The 15,665-nt window shown below is 36.7% G+C and overlaps 1 protein-coding gene across 1 annotated transcript; it reads right to left on the minus strand.

The window, feature by feature from the left end:
* Nucleotides 1-2,550: 2,550 nt before the first annotated feature.
* Nucleotides 2,551-14,307, minus strand: Elf1 (E74-like factor 1 (ets domain transcription factor)). Its single transcript, XM_013010619.1, has 6 exons — nucleotides 14,204-14,307; nucleotides 11,788-11,952; nucleotides 9,250-9,333; nucleotides 8,081-8,273; nucleotides 6,659-7,096; nucleotides 2,551-3,692 (listed from the first exon to the last, which is right to left on the minus strand). The coding sequence occupies exons 1-6, from the start codon at nucleotides 14,238-14,240 to the stop codon at nucleotides 3,095-3,097; spliced, it is 1,515 nt and encodes a 504-aa protein (XP_012866073.1). The 5' UTR covers nucleotides 14,241-14,307; the 3' UTR covers nucleotides 2,551-3,094.
* Between the last annotated feature and the right edge of the window lie 1,358 nt (nucleotides 14,308-15,665).

Consider the following 15,665-nt stretch of genomic DNA (forward strand, 5'->3'; position numbering starts at 1 on the left):
GGCAAGCACTCTACCATTGAGCCACCTTACCAGCCCTTAATTTTTTACTTCTAAACCTCCAAACCTGTGAGCAAATAAATTTGGCTGTTATAAATTACAGTCTAGATAGTAAGCTCAGTTACTCTAGGGGTAGACAGAAAGATATCTTTGAGTATGGCCAGCCTGAGCAAAGAAGTTATTGAGGCCCCATCTCAAATCAGCAAGGCACGCATGACCCCAGCTACTCAGGAGGCATATGTATGTAGGTGGATCACAATCCCAGTCTGTCTCAGAAAAAGAAAGATCCTTTGAGAAAAAAAGCAAGAAAGAGCTGGGAGCATGGTTCAAGTGGTAAAACACCTACCTATACCAAGTGTGAGGCCCCAAGTTCAAACACTAGTACCACACCAACCCCGGCCCCAAAATTACCTCGTTTTTTTGTAGCACAAGTGAGCTATTATATATTCACTGCTATTTATATAACAGAAAACTACAGTACTAACCAAGTTAAAAAGTTTTGTCGAACTGCATTAAAATACATCTTTAAATTTTTTTGTGTGTTTACTAATGTCCTAATATGTAAGTGAAACTATCACTTTCACTGAGTATAGGGGTATTAATTTATAGGTTTTAATTTCATTCATGCCATGTTTTACAAGTTTGGTAATTAGCTTACCAAGGTTTCTAATTAGAAGACTTGTTATTTGAAGAATGTTTAAGCTGGATGTGGTGATACATACCGTTAGTCCCAGCACTTTGGAGGCTGAGGCGGAGAACATTCAGGAGTTCAAGGCCAGCCCAGACTACATAAAGAATCCTATTCTTGAAAGAAAAGGAAAAAATGAATTTCAAATTATTACTGAGAATATTTTGATTTCTAATTTCTGGAGCTTGATTGCTATGGTTTGAATGTCCCATCTAAAACATACATTGAAATTTAATTGCTGCTTTAACAATGAAAACTTTAAGAGGTGATTAGATTATGAGGACAGAGAAGAAATATGACCTGATGGATAATGGCCATTATTTCGGGAAATTTATCATAAAGCAGTCACCTATTGCTCTCCTGTCCTGTCAAGGAATGAGAGAGCAAGAAGGCTCTTGAAAAATGGCAGCATCTTGATATTAGACTTCAGAGCCACCCAACCCTGAGAAATAAGTTACTCAGTCTGTAGACTTTTGATATAGCAGCAGAAAATGGATTAAGTCCTCAGCAGTCTTTGTGCTATGTCCAGAAACTTGAAGATAGCATGGTCAAATGAAAAGAGAATTATTCTGACCAAATGGAGTTTTGTCATAGGAACATTTAGTAGCACTGTAAATCTTAGCAACATTCTGTGCACACTTAAGAAACATTTACCTGCAAACAGAAATATTGAGAAATTTTACATGATTTATTTAATAATAAAGATACAAAAACGTTTAGAGGATTCCAAAATTTAAAGTTCTGTTTAAATACAAATTCACTTTATAACATGAAAACATATAACATTAGACCTCTAAACATAATGATTTTTCATCTACAAAAATTTCTCGACTATTCTAGAAAATTTTCAGAGAACAATTTTTCTTGTGACATTAAATGTACATTATTTACAGTTGAAAAAGTAATCTAAAAACTTTCAGAAACTTGAATATATATTTTTTGTACGCAACTTCCCTCTCCACTCACCCTCAATAAAAAATGATCCAAAATATAAAGCAATTATGCTTTTATAACAACTGACTACTCAGCCAGATTAGCCCAAAACTCACATTCCTTTCTTGGCCCTAAGGAGCCTTGACTTCCTCAGTATAGCAATATATCATTTAGAACTCATCAATGTAAATTTACTAATAGATCACAGTACGCAGTAGACTAAAATACTAAGAAACAAAGTTAAGAATGAATTTTAAGAGGGTTGCTTATTTTTCTACAGTATTTTACCTGTATTTACATTAGGAAATAATCTGATGTTTTGACATAATATTAAAATATAGGTGTTAGAACCATAAAAGTGAGAACTAGGAAACAAACTGGAGATCAATTTTGTGTAGTCCAATGTAATTCTTTTTATGAAAGAACTAACGCCCCAAAAGATCAAATGTCTTGCCTTACATTACATAGCTAGGGGCTGGGAAGGTGGCTCAGTGGTAGAGCACTTGCCTTGCATTCATGAGGCCCTGGGTTTGATTCCTCAGCACCACATAAGCAAAAAAAAAAAAAAGCCGGAAGTGGCGCTGTGGCTCAAGTGGTAGAGCGCTAGCCTTGAGCTGAAGAGCTAAGGGACAGTGCCCGAGCCCAGAGTTCAGGCCCCACCACTGGATTCAAAAAAAAAAAAAAAAGATTACATAGCTAGTTAGCAGAAAAGCCACTAAGGCCATTGCTTTTACAGGGATGGGAAATGTCTAGCCTACAGGTCATGTAAGGCCTCAAAATCATTTGTTCCAAGACAGGAGACATAACCCAGGACTGCCTGTAATCCCTCTCTGCTTATACTGATAATTTTGTACGGGCCAAGGATGATGATGATATAAATATCAAAATGGCCCTTGGCAGAAAAAAAAGGTTCCCCACACATTCTTCAGAAATAGTTTCAGATATATGTATCAAGGATACATTCCAATTTTTAATGTTATTTTATATAATCATACAGTGGCCAACTAAAGTCAATCTAAATGACATCATAATTTTGACAAAGTATAAAATAAGTTTCTTGCACTTGAAACAGCCAAGACTAAAATGTATAATAGTGGAATGAAAATAGTTCCTACATAAATTTCCTGTTGATTTGTATTTAAGTATTGTATTTACAAAAGAACCAGAAAAGCTAATACAATGTAAAATTAGAAAAGAAAATCTAAAAATGCTTATAACAACTGAAAAAAAATCTCAAGAAGAATGTCTTCGTAGTATAAAATGCCTGTTCCTTCAAAACTGAATTCAGAAACATTTGGAGAATAAAGAAACACTTAGGTTTTCCTCCCTCATCTAACAAAGTCAAAATTAACTAGAAATTTAGCAGTTATAAAATTAGGAATCTCTCTGGATTTATCTTAGGTTTAATCAGATAGTTTGCAGACAACTGAAAATGAGTTCAATTTTTAAAAAATTATCCATAATTTTTTTGGTATATTAAAAGGAGTTGGGTTCCAAGAGTTCGTTTTGCTTCATAGCTACCTGAGAGGTAAATCCATTTGAACTGGATACCACCATCACATAGGGCTGTGGTGGCTGCTCAGTTTTCTCTGTGTATTCTTCCAAATCATCTTCAACCTCCTTTTTCACTTCTTTCATATGAGTTTTTATTTCTTGAGCTTTGATGACAGAAGTTATTACAGTGCCAGGTGGGTGAGCAACCACTTGTGAACTTCGAGAAAAGGTCACCACAGGAGAAGTAGCACTGAAGGATGGAGATGAAGCCACACTGACGGTTCCATTGCAAATGGATTGAACATTGCTTGTAAGAACCTGCTGTACATGAGCAGGGCTAAGGACAATTGAAGGAGGAGAACTTGGCTTCTGTGACTGTAGCATAACATTTTCTTTCAGTACTGTCATAGGTTGTGATGATGGAATGGCTTGTAAAATAAATTTCTGAGCTCCAGCACCTGCTGATGGATCTGTGCTGGCTATAACCGTTGTGAGTGGCACTGTCTGGAGTGTTACTGTATGTAATTGCTGATTACCAGGAGACACGACCACTGGAACTTGGGTTGAAGCCTGAATAGTCCTATTGAGATTACCAAATAAAAGTGGTATTATAATTAACATATTCTACATCATTTGAAACTTCAAACATAGAGGCTCAACAAAAAGCTTTTCAGGCGTTATACCATTTGAGTGACATATAGTTTTGTATATAATGACATATTAACATGAGTAGAAAGAAGAATATCAAAATGCTTAGCAAAAAGTTATATATATGAGTTATTTGAAAGAAGATGAGGAATTTAAAAGTGGATCTGTCTTTTGGGTTGTATGTGTGCACACATGTATTTGCATCAGTCCTTGGGCTTGAACTCAGGGTCTGGGCTCTAACACTGAGCTCTTTTATTCAATGTACCCCACTTGAGCCACAGCTCCATTTCTGGCTTTTTGTTGGTTGATTGAAGATTAAGAGTCTCTTGGTGCCTAGACTAGCTTTGAACTAGGATCCTCAGGGCCCAGCCTCCTGGGTAGCTAGAATTACAGGCAGGAGCCATTGGCACATGGCAGCATATTTACTCTTCCAGGATGTTTATCCATTACAATGACTAAATTTAATGTAATTGTTTTCAACTTGTGTTGTCTTAAAATTTACATATAATAGAATTATGACAATTTTAATATCTTACAGTCCCTACATTTAAACAAAAAAAAAGATTACTGTAATTAAGTTTTATGCTAGAAAAGAGCAAAAAATTAAGGACAAGTTTTGGCAAAAAAATAAACAGACGTTTTATCAGTTTTCTAGACCCAAAAATTTTCACAAGTTTTAGTTATAAAGCTACAATATAATGAAATCTTTTAATGGAAAATCCAGATTATGTAATGTGATCATAATTAAATAAAAAGGTATATAAATTATATGAGTCAGTCTAATTTGAACAGTTCAAATGAAATTTGTAGTTATGGCAATTGTAAATATTAAATATTTGAAAATATAACATCCAGATCTCAACTGTTTTCTCTGAATTCTTTTTTCTTTTTTTGGTCGGTCGTGGGGCTTGAACTCTGGGCCTGCACACTGTCCCTCAGCTCTTCAGCTCAAGGCAAGCGCTCTACCACTTGAGCTACAACACCACTTGAGGTTTTCTGGTGGTTTATTGGAGTCTTTCCTGCCCGCAATCCTCAGATCTCAGCCTCCTGAGTAGTTAGGATTACAGGCATGAGCCACCAGCACCCGGCTCTCTGAATTCTTTATGAAAGAAACATTACTACTACTAAATTAGTCCCTGTAAACCAGAGGATTACTAATGTTACAAGACAGATAGAACTGAATCATGACTCAGTGCAATTCAGAAGTTAAAAGCAAAGTTCAGAGGTATACTCCCAGTGGTTTTCCAACTGTCCTTGGTAAACAGAATCTTCATTTCTAGGTACAAGAGTTCCATGGACTCTGCCCATTTATAATACATTTCTCGTCAGATAATGAGGTTGAACATTCATTCTGGTCTTGCTTAGGAACAGATGTTTCAGGTTTCTGGATTGTGCTTTTTGGGTCTGGAGTATGTGCAGATAACTAATAAACTATGGGTTGTGACCTGTGACCTGAAACTTGAGGCCAGGTATGACATTTTCCACTAGTGACCGCTTTTTGGATTAAGTATGCTAAACATTTCTACAAGACATTTTTCTAGATTTGTTTGGTTTTCTTCTTTCAACTCTTTCCAAATCCATACTGCATAGTTTCATAGACTCAGCTGCCAACAATCATTCTCTTCACATAATTCCTTCCTACCTATACAAATAAAGCTGGCTGCCTGACTACATTTCCATTTGTTATCATTTGAAGATTTTCACAATTTAAAACATTTAAACTTGGGTTGGGACTGAAACCCAGAGGTAGATCACTTACCGAGAACATACAAAGGTCCTACCCATTCAGTCCCCAGCACCACATTTTTTAAAAATTGGCTACACAAAGAAGACTGGGTTTAAGTAATATTAACTTACATCAAGAGCAACTGACAAAACCTTGGCATTTATATTCCTGGATATACAACTGTATTGTCTTTGGAAAGGCTCCAATATGCTACGTTAAGTCCATATTCTGGAAAATCATGAGCACTGCAAGTATCCATCTTAATTTTCTACCATCTTCCCTTGTTCCCACTCTAAATCAGGTGAGCCCAGTCTCAATTTCTACAAAAGACCAATCATAAAGCAGGTAGTATTTTCTTGGTCAATTTATTATTCAGCATCTACTGAATAAAAAATAAAAAATTACTTTTCCAACTTCTGGCACACTGAACTCTAAAATAAAGGATCTTAGAGCAGGGCACTGGTGGCTCTATAATCCTAGCTACTAAGGAGGCTGAGATCTGAGGATCACAGTTCAAAGCCAGCCTGGGCAGGAAAGTCCATGAGACTCTTTATCTCCAGTTAACACCAGAAAACCAAAAGTAGTGCTGTGGCTCAAATGGTAGAGTGCTTGCCTTGAGCTGAAGAGCTCAGGGACAACACCCAGGCCAAGCGTTCAAGCCCCACAACCAACAAAAATAAAAATAAAGGACCTTAGATTCTTGACTTCCACACCTGTTTGAATTTTAGGCTGGTGCACTAACCACTTCAGCCACACTTGTTTGAACAGTAGAACAGTTTTCAAAATAGAAGCTTCCCAAGAAATAACATTTCTCAGAACTCAAAGCATTCTAAACATCATAGGATGTCAATTTATGCTGAATTTTTATAGATTCTAGTGATCTGAAAAATGATCTACAACTATCCTTTGGTATTTTTTTTGTCCATTTGAGTCATTCTTTGTGTGATCCATTTAGTGGAATAAAGCAATAAAATTACATAAAATACAGTCCAAGTTTAAAACTAAAGAGTCCTTGATACTATCAGATGAATATCATAATATTGCTCCTTAAGCAATCTGTCAACAAGAGTTCTAGCTTGAAGTTTTTACCTCTGAATCTTGACCTACTTAAATAATGGCTCTGGTCAAAAACATTACATGGTGATATGAATCAGTCACTTTGGTTTTCTCACCTAATACTCGGAATAGTTTCTTCCTGCATGGTGCTGGTTATGGTTGCTTCTCCTTCTGAGACAGCTTGTACTGGCTGTACAACATGAACAGTCCGGAATAACTGGGTAGGATATGGAGACTGTGAGGGCTGCACTGTCCTCACAACTTCTGATGGCTGTGCAATTTCCACAGGATCTTTGGGTTTTGCCACTTTAGAATGCCCTGGTTTTAGAACTGAAGTGGCTCCTCCTTTTACACCTGGACTTGAAGATACTCTTGAACGGCTTGCTTGATTCCTACTTGAAGTGGTTGTTGAAGATAAGGATGGATCCGAAGACTCTATGCTGGAACTTGCATCCTCCTCATCTATATATATAAGGTCTTTTGGCATTTCCTTAAACTGATACACCAAGCGCTGACCTTCCACTTTGGCCAAAATACCCCTCTGATAATAGTACCTATTTAAGGCAAACAGTTCATCGATGTTATTCAATTAAACATCAATTAAGTAAAAGATGACAACAAATTAATTTTTCCTACTCATAAAACATTAAGACTTGTATTCAAACAAGTGAGAATGTAGGAAGTTATACAGAATATACTTATACATTTAGACACAAAAAAAGCCTTTCTTAAATAGTATATACTGGTGACACAGAAAAAACAAGTTACTTTAAGAATAAAAGTGGCTGGGCGCTGGTAGCTCACACCTCTAATCCTAGCTACTAAGGAGGCTGACATCTGGGAATTGTGGTTCAAAGCCAGCCTGAGTAGGAAAATCTATGAGACTTACCTCCAATTAGCCACCAAAAAGCTGGAAGCAGAGCTGTTGCTCAAGTAGTAGAACACTAGCCTTGAGCAAAAAAAGCTTAGGGACACTGCCCAGACCCTGAGTTCAAGCCCCAGGGCAGGCATTAAAAAAAAAAAAAAAGGTACTCTCCTTCAAAAATGTCATGTCTAATATAATAACTGATGAGATGGGGAGAAGAGGAAAAGGAGGTAAAAGGATCATGGTCTAATGGTCCAGACCAAAAGTGTAAGGAAGGCCAGGGGCTGGTGGCTTATGCCTATAATCCTAGCTACTCAGGAGGCTGAGATCTGAGGATCACGGTTCAAAAGCCAGCCCGGGCAGTGAAACTTCTGAAAACTGGAAGTGGCGCTGTGGCTCAAGTGGTAGAGCGCTAGCCTTGAGCTGAAGAGCTCAGGGAGAGCGCCCAGGTCCAGAGTTCAAGCCCCACAACCAATAATAACAAAAAGAAAAAGTGTAAGCAAACAAATTAAGCTGAAAACAAACTAAAACAAAACAGACTGAGAACGTGGAGCCCTGAGTTTAATCTTAAGTACTGCTAAGAAAAAAAAGTAAAATTCACTTCTTTACTAAATTTCTAAAGTTTTTCAACATCTAGGAAATGATAATCTTACACAACAAAAACTGCACATACCTGAGTGCTCTTCCCATGGTTTCATAATTCATATCAGGTTTGTTTTTGTGTTTCCCCCACAACCTGGATACTGCTTTAGAATCTACCAATTTAAAAATGCCTTTTTCTCGCTGGGTCCATTTGATATATTTAGGACAGGTAGCTTTATCCTGGAGAAGGGCCAATAAAAACTCCCAAAGATAAATTGTGTTTCCTGAAACAAAACAATTTATTCTTAAGTGATCAATTTTCCTTTAAAAGAGCACAGTAAATAACAAAGAGCACAGAAAAGTAGGCGCTAGTGGCTCACATTTGTAATCCTAGCTACTCAGGAGACTGAGATCTAAGACTCACAGCTTGAAAGCCAGCCTGGGCAGGGAAGTCCATAAGACTTTTATCTCCAACTTACCTCAAGAAAACCAGAAGTGATGCTGTGGCTCAAAGTGCTAGAGCACTAGCCTTGAGCAAAAGAGGGCAGGACAACACCCAGGCCCCGAGTTCAAGCCCCATGACCAACAACAACAAAGAGCATAGCAAAACACAAATCACAAGATACTGTAAATACTGTAGTCAATTTTTAGGGTCTAATAAAGGATATATGAATAAAGATAATTTTGTCACGTAGATAAGTGATGACTTGAAGACAAAACCATTTGCCGGTTGTAGGTCTGGAACTCAGTGCCTGGGCACTGTCCCTGAACAACTTTTGCTCAGAGCTATCACTCTACTACTTGACCCACAACACCACTTTCTGAGATCTTTGTTTTCCTTCCTCTTTAAGAACCATCACTTAGAAAAAATATGAACAACTTGTATAAAACCTCTGAATACTTATTCTTTAAAAAAAAAAATAAGAGCCAGAGATTAACAACTTACATGAAATTTAACCAATACTTAAGAAGATAATGAAATTTCAAAAACTATGTATGAACTGAAATTCTAAAGATTGAACTCTTACAAGAACTCAATCCATGAATAGAAGAATGGATTATTTTGACAAGTAAGTGAAAATATCTCAAGTGGATTTCTTCAGCTACTTATCATTCTCTTCAAAGAAATTGCTATCTTATATGGCAGCTGTAAGTTCTATTTCAACACATCAAAAAAATACGGTTTCAACTTATATGAAGACACTATAAAGCTTGAGTATTATTTGGCCTCTATTATAGGTAAATTATAGTAACACTTACCCTTCCCATCTTTGTTTTTCTTTTTCACAGATATATTTGGAGTAGTAGCCGGCGAATCTGGTCGTGGTGGTTTAGTTTTTCTCCCTGTAATTAAAATAGCTCTGCCTAAGTATTTGTCATCAAAATTAAAAGAGAAAAAACAATTTAGCTATGTTGTCACTTATCCAAAATTTCAAGTAACCACCTCCTTCCTCACACTACTCAATCCAAAAGTCATACAAGCCAATTTCTCAAAATTCGATTTACTAAAGGAAAAATAACACCAGTAAAAGCTGAAAAATTAACTGTGCTTTGTGTATAACTCAGATAATAGAGTACCTAACTAACAAGCACAAGATTCTTGTTCAAACCCTTACAAAAAATTGAACATTAAGTAATTCAGATCACAAATACATTTATGTAAGAAATAATACTATAAGTTCATATTTTAAAATGAATTCAAATTTCCAATAGTCTTGTCTTTGACATAAAGTAACCATAATTTCTTAAAATTATGGAGACTACTCTTCACAAAGATAAAACTCAGGCTTAAAAATTAGCTATACTGGTTTGTCTGCCTGTAACATATATAAACTTTTGAATACGCAACAAGGAGGCTTTTACCTTTTCTTTATTATTTTCTTTTTGTGCCAGTACTGGGGCTAGAACTCAGGGATTAGGTGCTGTCCATTAGCTTTTTTGCTCAAGGCTGGTGCTCTACCACTTGAGTCGTAACTATACTTCCATTTCTAGCTTTTTTTTTTAATTGTAATTACAGTTTTTTGGGGTTCTGGGGTAGAACCCAGAATGCTACATTTACTAGGCAAGCGCTTTGCCACTGAGCTACATCCCAGCCCCACTTCCAGCTTTTTGGTGGCTAATTGAAGAACCTTCAGTCCTCAGATCTCAGACTTCTTATAAACTAGGATTACAGGAGTGAGCCACCAGCACCCACCTCAAAATATTTAAAGTGTTTGTCTCCTACATGTTTTCTTTCATTTTCCCCCCTTCTTTTGTTTGTACCAAAAGTGGGATTTGAACTTATAGCCTTCAATTCTTGCTTGGCTTTCCCACTAAAGGCTGATGCTCTACCACTTGAGCCATACTTCCACTTTTCTATTAAAGATATTTCTTCATACACTTAATTTGGCAATATTAGAAACTTAGAGATTTAGAGAATCTATGAGGCAAAGCTTTTATGAAATGGTAATTTTTGTATGTATTCCTAAACATCTCATTTTCTGTATTTCTTTTAGCAAACAAACTTTATAGTCATCCATTATGAATCACTAAATTATAAAGTCCATCCAGACAGCCTTCATCTGAGTTGCTGAACTGTTGAAAAACCTTGTTTGAGACTACCTTTTGCCACTCACCTAGAACCACAGTTTGCTCCCTGTTTTTAAGACAAGCCTGCTGCCTGAGGGCATTAACATTCTGTACTTAGTCACCACCTCTTTTCCCAAACTACTCAATCTGCAAGGACTCATCTGTTGTCACAGAGTAGTCAGTGTCTAAGGTTGTATGAGAGCATATTTCTTTATCATCTGGGTTTAGATTCATTGAATTTTCATTACATGTATCAACACTTTAATTTTACTACTCAATTAGGTATATATATTGATATACTAAATTCATCTATTTAATCAGAAGTTGATGGCTATTTGGGTTGTTTCTAGTTATAGACATTTACAAATAGGACTTCTAAAAACCTTCATGCATAGTTTTGTCTATGAACATAGGTTTAATTTCTTTTTATTTCAACACAGTAGCACAATGGCTACTTAGTATACATTATAAAATTTAAGAAACTGAAACTATTTCCAAAGCAACTGGTTTTTATTATCGTTAAATAGTTGTACAAAGGCATTGCCACTTAACAAAGCAGTTTATGAATACAATGCATATTGATCAGTGTCTCCCCTTTCAACATTCTCACTCCCCTTTGACCCAATCCCCCCTCATCTAAGGAATTACTAGTAGACTGACATCTTTCAAATTATATTCCTTGGAAGGACTCTGACCTGCTTTTATCCTCAAACCTCTTTTTGAGCTTATACGAAAGGGTTTAGGTAAAACTTTGAAGACTTCAAAAGCTGACATAAATCTTTTTCCCCCCTTTTTTGTCAGTCCTGGGGCTTGAACTCAGTGCCTGGGTGTTGTCCCTGAGCCCTCTTTGTGCTCAATGCTAATGTTCTACCATTTTGGCCACAGCACCACTTTTGGCTTTTGAGTAGTTTATTGGAGATAAAGAGTCTTATGGACTCTTATGGACTTTCCTGCCTGGGCTGGCTTCGAACCACAATCCCCAGATCTCAGCTACCTGAGTAGCTAGAATTCAGGTATGAGCCACCAGCACCTGCTTCTGACATGTATTTTTTTATATTTTAAATGTGTAATATAATTTTAATGGCTATAATATGAAATACTGTTTTAATTTGTTTTATGCCCTCAATTTTTTCTTACATGTTTTAATTGATGTAGATATAGGCTTGAATAAAAATATTTGGATTTCACATCAAGACTTGATTATTTGACCTAAACAAATTAACTACCCACCTTTCTTTCTTTTAGGCTGTTCTGGGGATGAGGCTCCTGGTGAATCTGCATATGTCTCTTGCACCTGTTGAGTTTCCATCACTTCAGGAATCCCATCTAATGTGACGGATACATGGGTGATTGGAGCAACAATGTCATCTTCAGAATGACTAAATATGTTATTAGCTAATGGAAATAGAATAAAAATTACAATCAACAGTGTATTAGAAATGAAAAGAGTTTCCTAATTCTATGAAGATATGAGTAGAAATTGAAAACCTGTATTCTCTTTTTGTTTTCTCTGTCCTATATCAAGAACCCTAAATCAGTCCAGGCTTGTCTGGACTATATCATTATTTTTCTTTTGTTCTTATCACCAATATTTCATCTCTATGTTAGCATTATCTTCTTTTAGTTTACTTTTTTTATTTAGTGTTAAGAGCTTTGCACTGGTAGGCTATTATACTACTGCTGAGCCACACCTTCCAGTCCTACCCCCTCATTGTATATAAAACAGGGTCTCACCTTTAGTGCCCTAGCATATACTTTAATTGTGATCCACCTGAATTGTGATTGAACTACAGAATTCCTGTAGTTGCTGGGTTCACAGGCGTGCAACCACCATGTTTAGTATCCTTCTGCAGAAATTCTATCCTGGAACTTCTACCTTCCCAATTTCAACCTCCCACTTAAGTAGCTTGGAGCTTGGAATGTCAGAGGCAAATCACTGTGGTATAGTTATGGGCTGAGAAAGTCTCTCAAACGTTTCTGCCCAGCCTGGTCTTAAACTTTGATCTTCCTAATCTCAGCCTCCCAATTGGCTAGTTTCATAGGCTGGAGCCACAGGCATCTGGCTTTGGAGTTATCTTCTAAAGCCTGACCAAAGTATCCCTCTACATAAAATTAAAGGAAAAATTATAGGAAAAAAAATCTCTTCCTATAATTTACTAAGAAAAAAAATTTAAGAACAATGCAAACTTTGTAATATGCTTTCACAGCTTCGACAATGTAATATACCTTTCTAATCTCATTTTCCACTCACCATAAAGCTTTTACTTCAGGTACAACAAGCCATGTTCCTCTTAAATTTTTTGTTTTTTCACAAGTCTGTGTCTGTTGATCTATTCCCTCTAGCTAGAGTACTCTTTCCTGACTCTTCTATCTAGTGAAGCTTATTTATCATTTATAACTCAAGCTAAGCACTCCCTCTTAATGCCTATCCCTCTTAATGCCTATCTCTCTTGTTCTCATCTAGAGCATTCCAGAACACTTTGCTATTACTCTCCATGTCATTATTTTTGGCCTTTACAATTATTCACATAAGTAACTAACTTAAAATATTAAACATAGAGGAAAAGACAAACATTATTCATTTGTATTATCCTGTTATTGCCTAAAAATTTGTACATCCTTTATTGCTGTATGCTACTAGGCATATAGCAAATATTTTGCAATGATTTAGTAATTTTATGAGTTTAAGTCCTTGTCAGAAAAGCCCAAAGGCGAACATGGATTTTAAAATATGTATCAATATCACAGCAATAAATTTTATTACATTAAAACTGTAACCCTCTGTACATCATCTTTATAATAACAATAAACTTTTTTTTGGGGGGGGTCCGGTCGTGGGGCCTGAACTCTGGGCCTGGGTGCTGTCCCTCAGCTCTTCACCTCAAGGCTAGCACTCTACCACTTGAGCCACAGTGCCACTTCCGGCTTTTTTTTCTGCTTATGTGGTGCTGAGGAATGGAACCCAGGGCCTCATGCATGCAAGGCAAGCGCTCTACCACTGAGTCACCTTCCCAGCCCTAACAATAAACTTTTTTTAAAAATTAAAAGTAATCAATGGATTTTTATCTGTTCAATTATGCTTATCTATAGAGATGGCTAAATTATAATAGCCTGGTTTCAAAAACTTTAATATTTTCACCAATGGAGTTAAGAGAGGAAATTTATCAGTGTAATGTGTGACAATTAATGTATTACTTTTTTGCTCCTGAAGGCTTCAGTCCCCAAAGTACAGAGTTTTCTATTCTAGGCACTGGCGGCTCATTCACGTAATCCTAGCTATTCAAGAAACTGAGATCTGAGGAGCCTGGTTTGAGCCCAGCCTGGCAGAGAAATCCAAGCAACGTTTTTCTCCAATTAACCAGTAAAAATCCAGAAATGAAGATGTGGCTCAAGTGGTGAAATGCCAGCTTGAGCAAAAAAGCTAAGCAAGAGTGAAAGGCTCAGAGTTCAAGACCCAGTATCAGTACCTCCCCAAAAAACGTTTTCTTTGAAGATTTTACCACAGGTGACTCAACTAATAATGTCCTATAAAATGTGCTTAGAAACTCAAAAATATAACCATAGTTTTGATATTTACCATTTAATGGAGAGAGAAATGGCAAGAATAATTCACAAAGTACATACTATGAGTGATTCAACCACTTACTTCTTTTTTCATCCAGCACAGGGCCAGGAGAATCCATATTGAGGAGTGCCTCAGCAGCCTCAATCGTTTCAATGGTTTCATCCTCATTATGACAGGAAGCTTCAACTGAACACATACAAAGAAAAATTAGCTACAATATATACGTTGCTCTGAAATTCATATATTACTAGCTGAAGCAAGATGCATCACTTCATACTCTAAGTTTATATGCACACAAATTATGTATAATTTTTGTGAACATATGAAACAGTACTGAATCTGGCTATTAAGTAAGTGCCTAATTTTATTTAAAAATAACTTTTGGGCTGGAAACCTGGCTCAGTGGTAGAGTACTTGCCTTTCATGCATGAGGCCCTGGGTTCGATTCCCCAGCACCACATAAGCAGAAAAGGCTGGAAATGGAGCAGTGGCTCAAGTGGTAGAGCACTAGCCTTGAGCTGAAGAGCTGAGGGACAGTGGCCAGGCCCAAAGTTCAGGCCCACCAACCGACAAAAATAAAAAATAAAAAAATAATAACTTTTATAGCCAAATGCTAGTGGCTTACACCTGTAATCTAAGCTACTCAGAAAGCTGAGCCCAGGCAGATAAATCTGAGAGGTTCTTATTTCTAATCAACCAGCAAAAGGCTGGAAGTAGGGATTTGATTCAAGTAGTATACTACAAGCTTTGAACAAAATAGCTAACCAAGGGTTTGAGGTCTCAAGTTTAAGCACCAGTACCAGCACAAGCATATACACACAGATACTGACACACACACACACACACGCACGCACGCACGCACGCACGCACGCACACACACACACACACACACACACACACAAAACAACCACCATAAAAGACCCCAACCTTTTGCAAGGAGCTGGAGATAAGTAAAATATAGATCATACTCTGGATGAAAACCAATTAATTTGTAATTCTTACATTTCCAGAATAAAGATGAACATTAGACTGCTATGGAAAGGGTCCTGGTTTGACAGAAATCTTGTTACTAAATGCACTTAATACCAAATAAATCATTTTGTATCTCTAGATCCTTCAAGGTTGAAGTGACAGTATATAACTGAATCTAAACCTTTTATTTTACACAAGAATAAAAGGTAAATATAAGCCAGGCACCAGTGGTTCATAGCTGTAATCCCAGCTACTATAATCCCAGGCTGAGATCTGAGGATCATGGTTCAAAGCTAGCTAGGGCAGGAAAGTCTATGAGACTCTTATCTCCAAATAACCCACCCAAAAACTGTAAGTGCTATGGCTCAAGTGACAGAGCCTTGAGTACAAAAGCTCACAGACAGTATCCTAGGACTAGCAAATACATACACAAAATAATAAATATAAACATGGTATTTGTAACAGAAGATGCTCCACATAGGTGAGAGTAAAGTTTAAAATTTTCAAAAAAATTTAGCAATACAAGGATTTACACAAATAAAACTTACCTAGAAATAAATATATAAATGCA

The sequence above is a fragment of the Dipodomys ordii genome, unplaced genomic scaffold, assembly GCF_000151885.1.
Source record: "Dipodomys ordii isolate 6190 unplaced genomic scaffold, Dord_2.0 Scaffold1, whole genome shotgun sequence".
NCBI classification, from domain to species: domain Eukaryota; kingdom Metazoa; phylum Chordata; class Mammalia; order Rodentia; family Heteromyidae; genus Dipodomys; species Dipodomys ordii.

Bases quoted from the DNA above. Each gene is read 5' to 3' on its own strand.
- Elf1 (XM_013010619.1), bottom strand. From the start codon at position 14,240: ATGGATTCTCCTGGCCCTGTGCTGGATGAAAAAAGAA. The intron at 11,953-14,203 runs GTAAGTGGTTGA...TATTTCCATTAG, and splicing joins TGTGCTGGATGAAAAAAGAA to CTAATAACATATTTAGTCAT. The intron at 3,693-6,658 runs GTGAGAAAACCA...TAATCTCAATAG, and splicing joins GAAACTATTCCGAGTATTAG to GACTATTCAGGCTTCAACCC.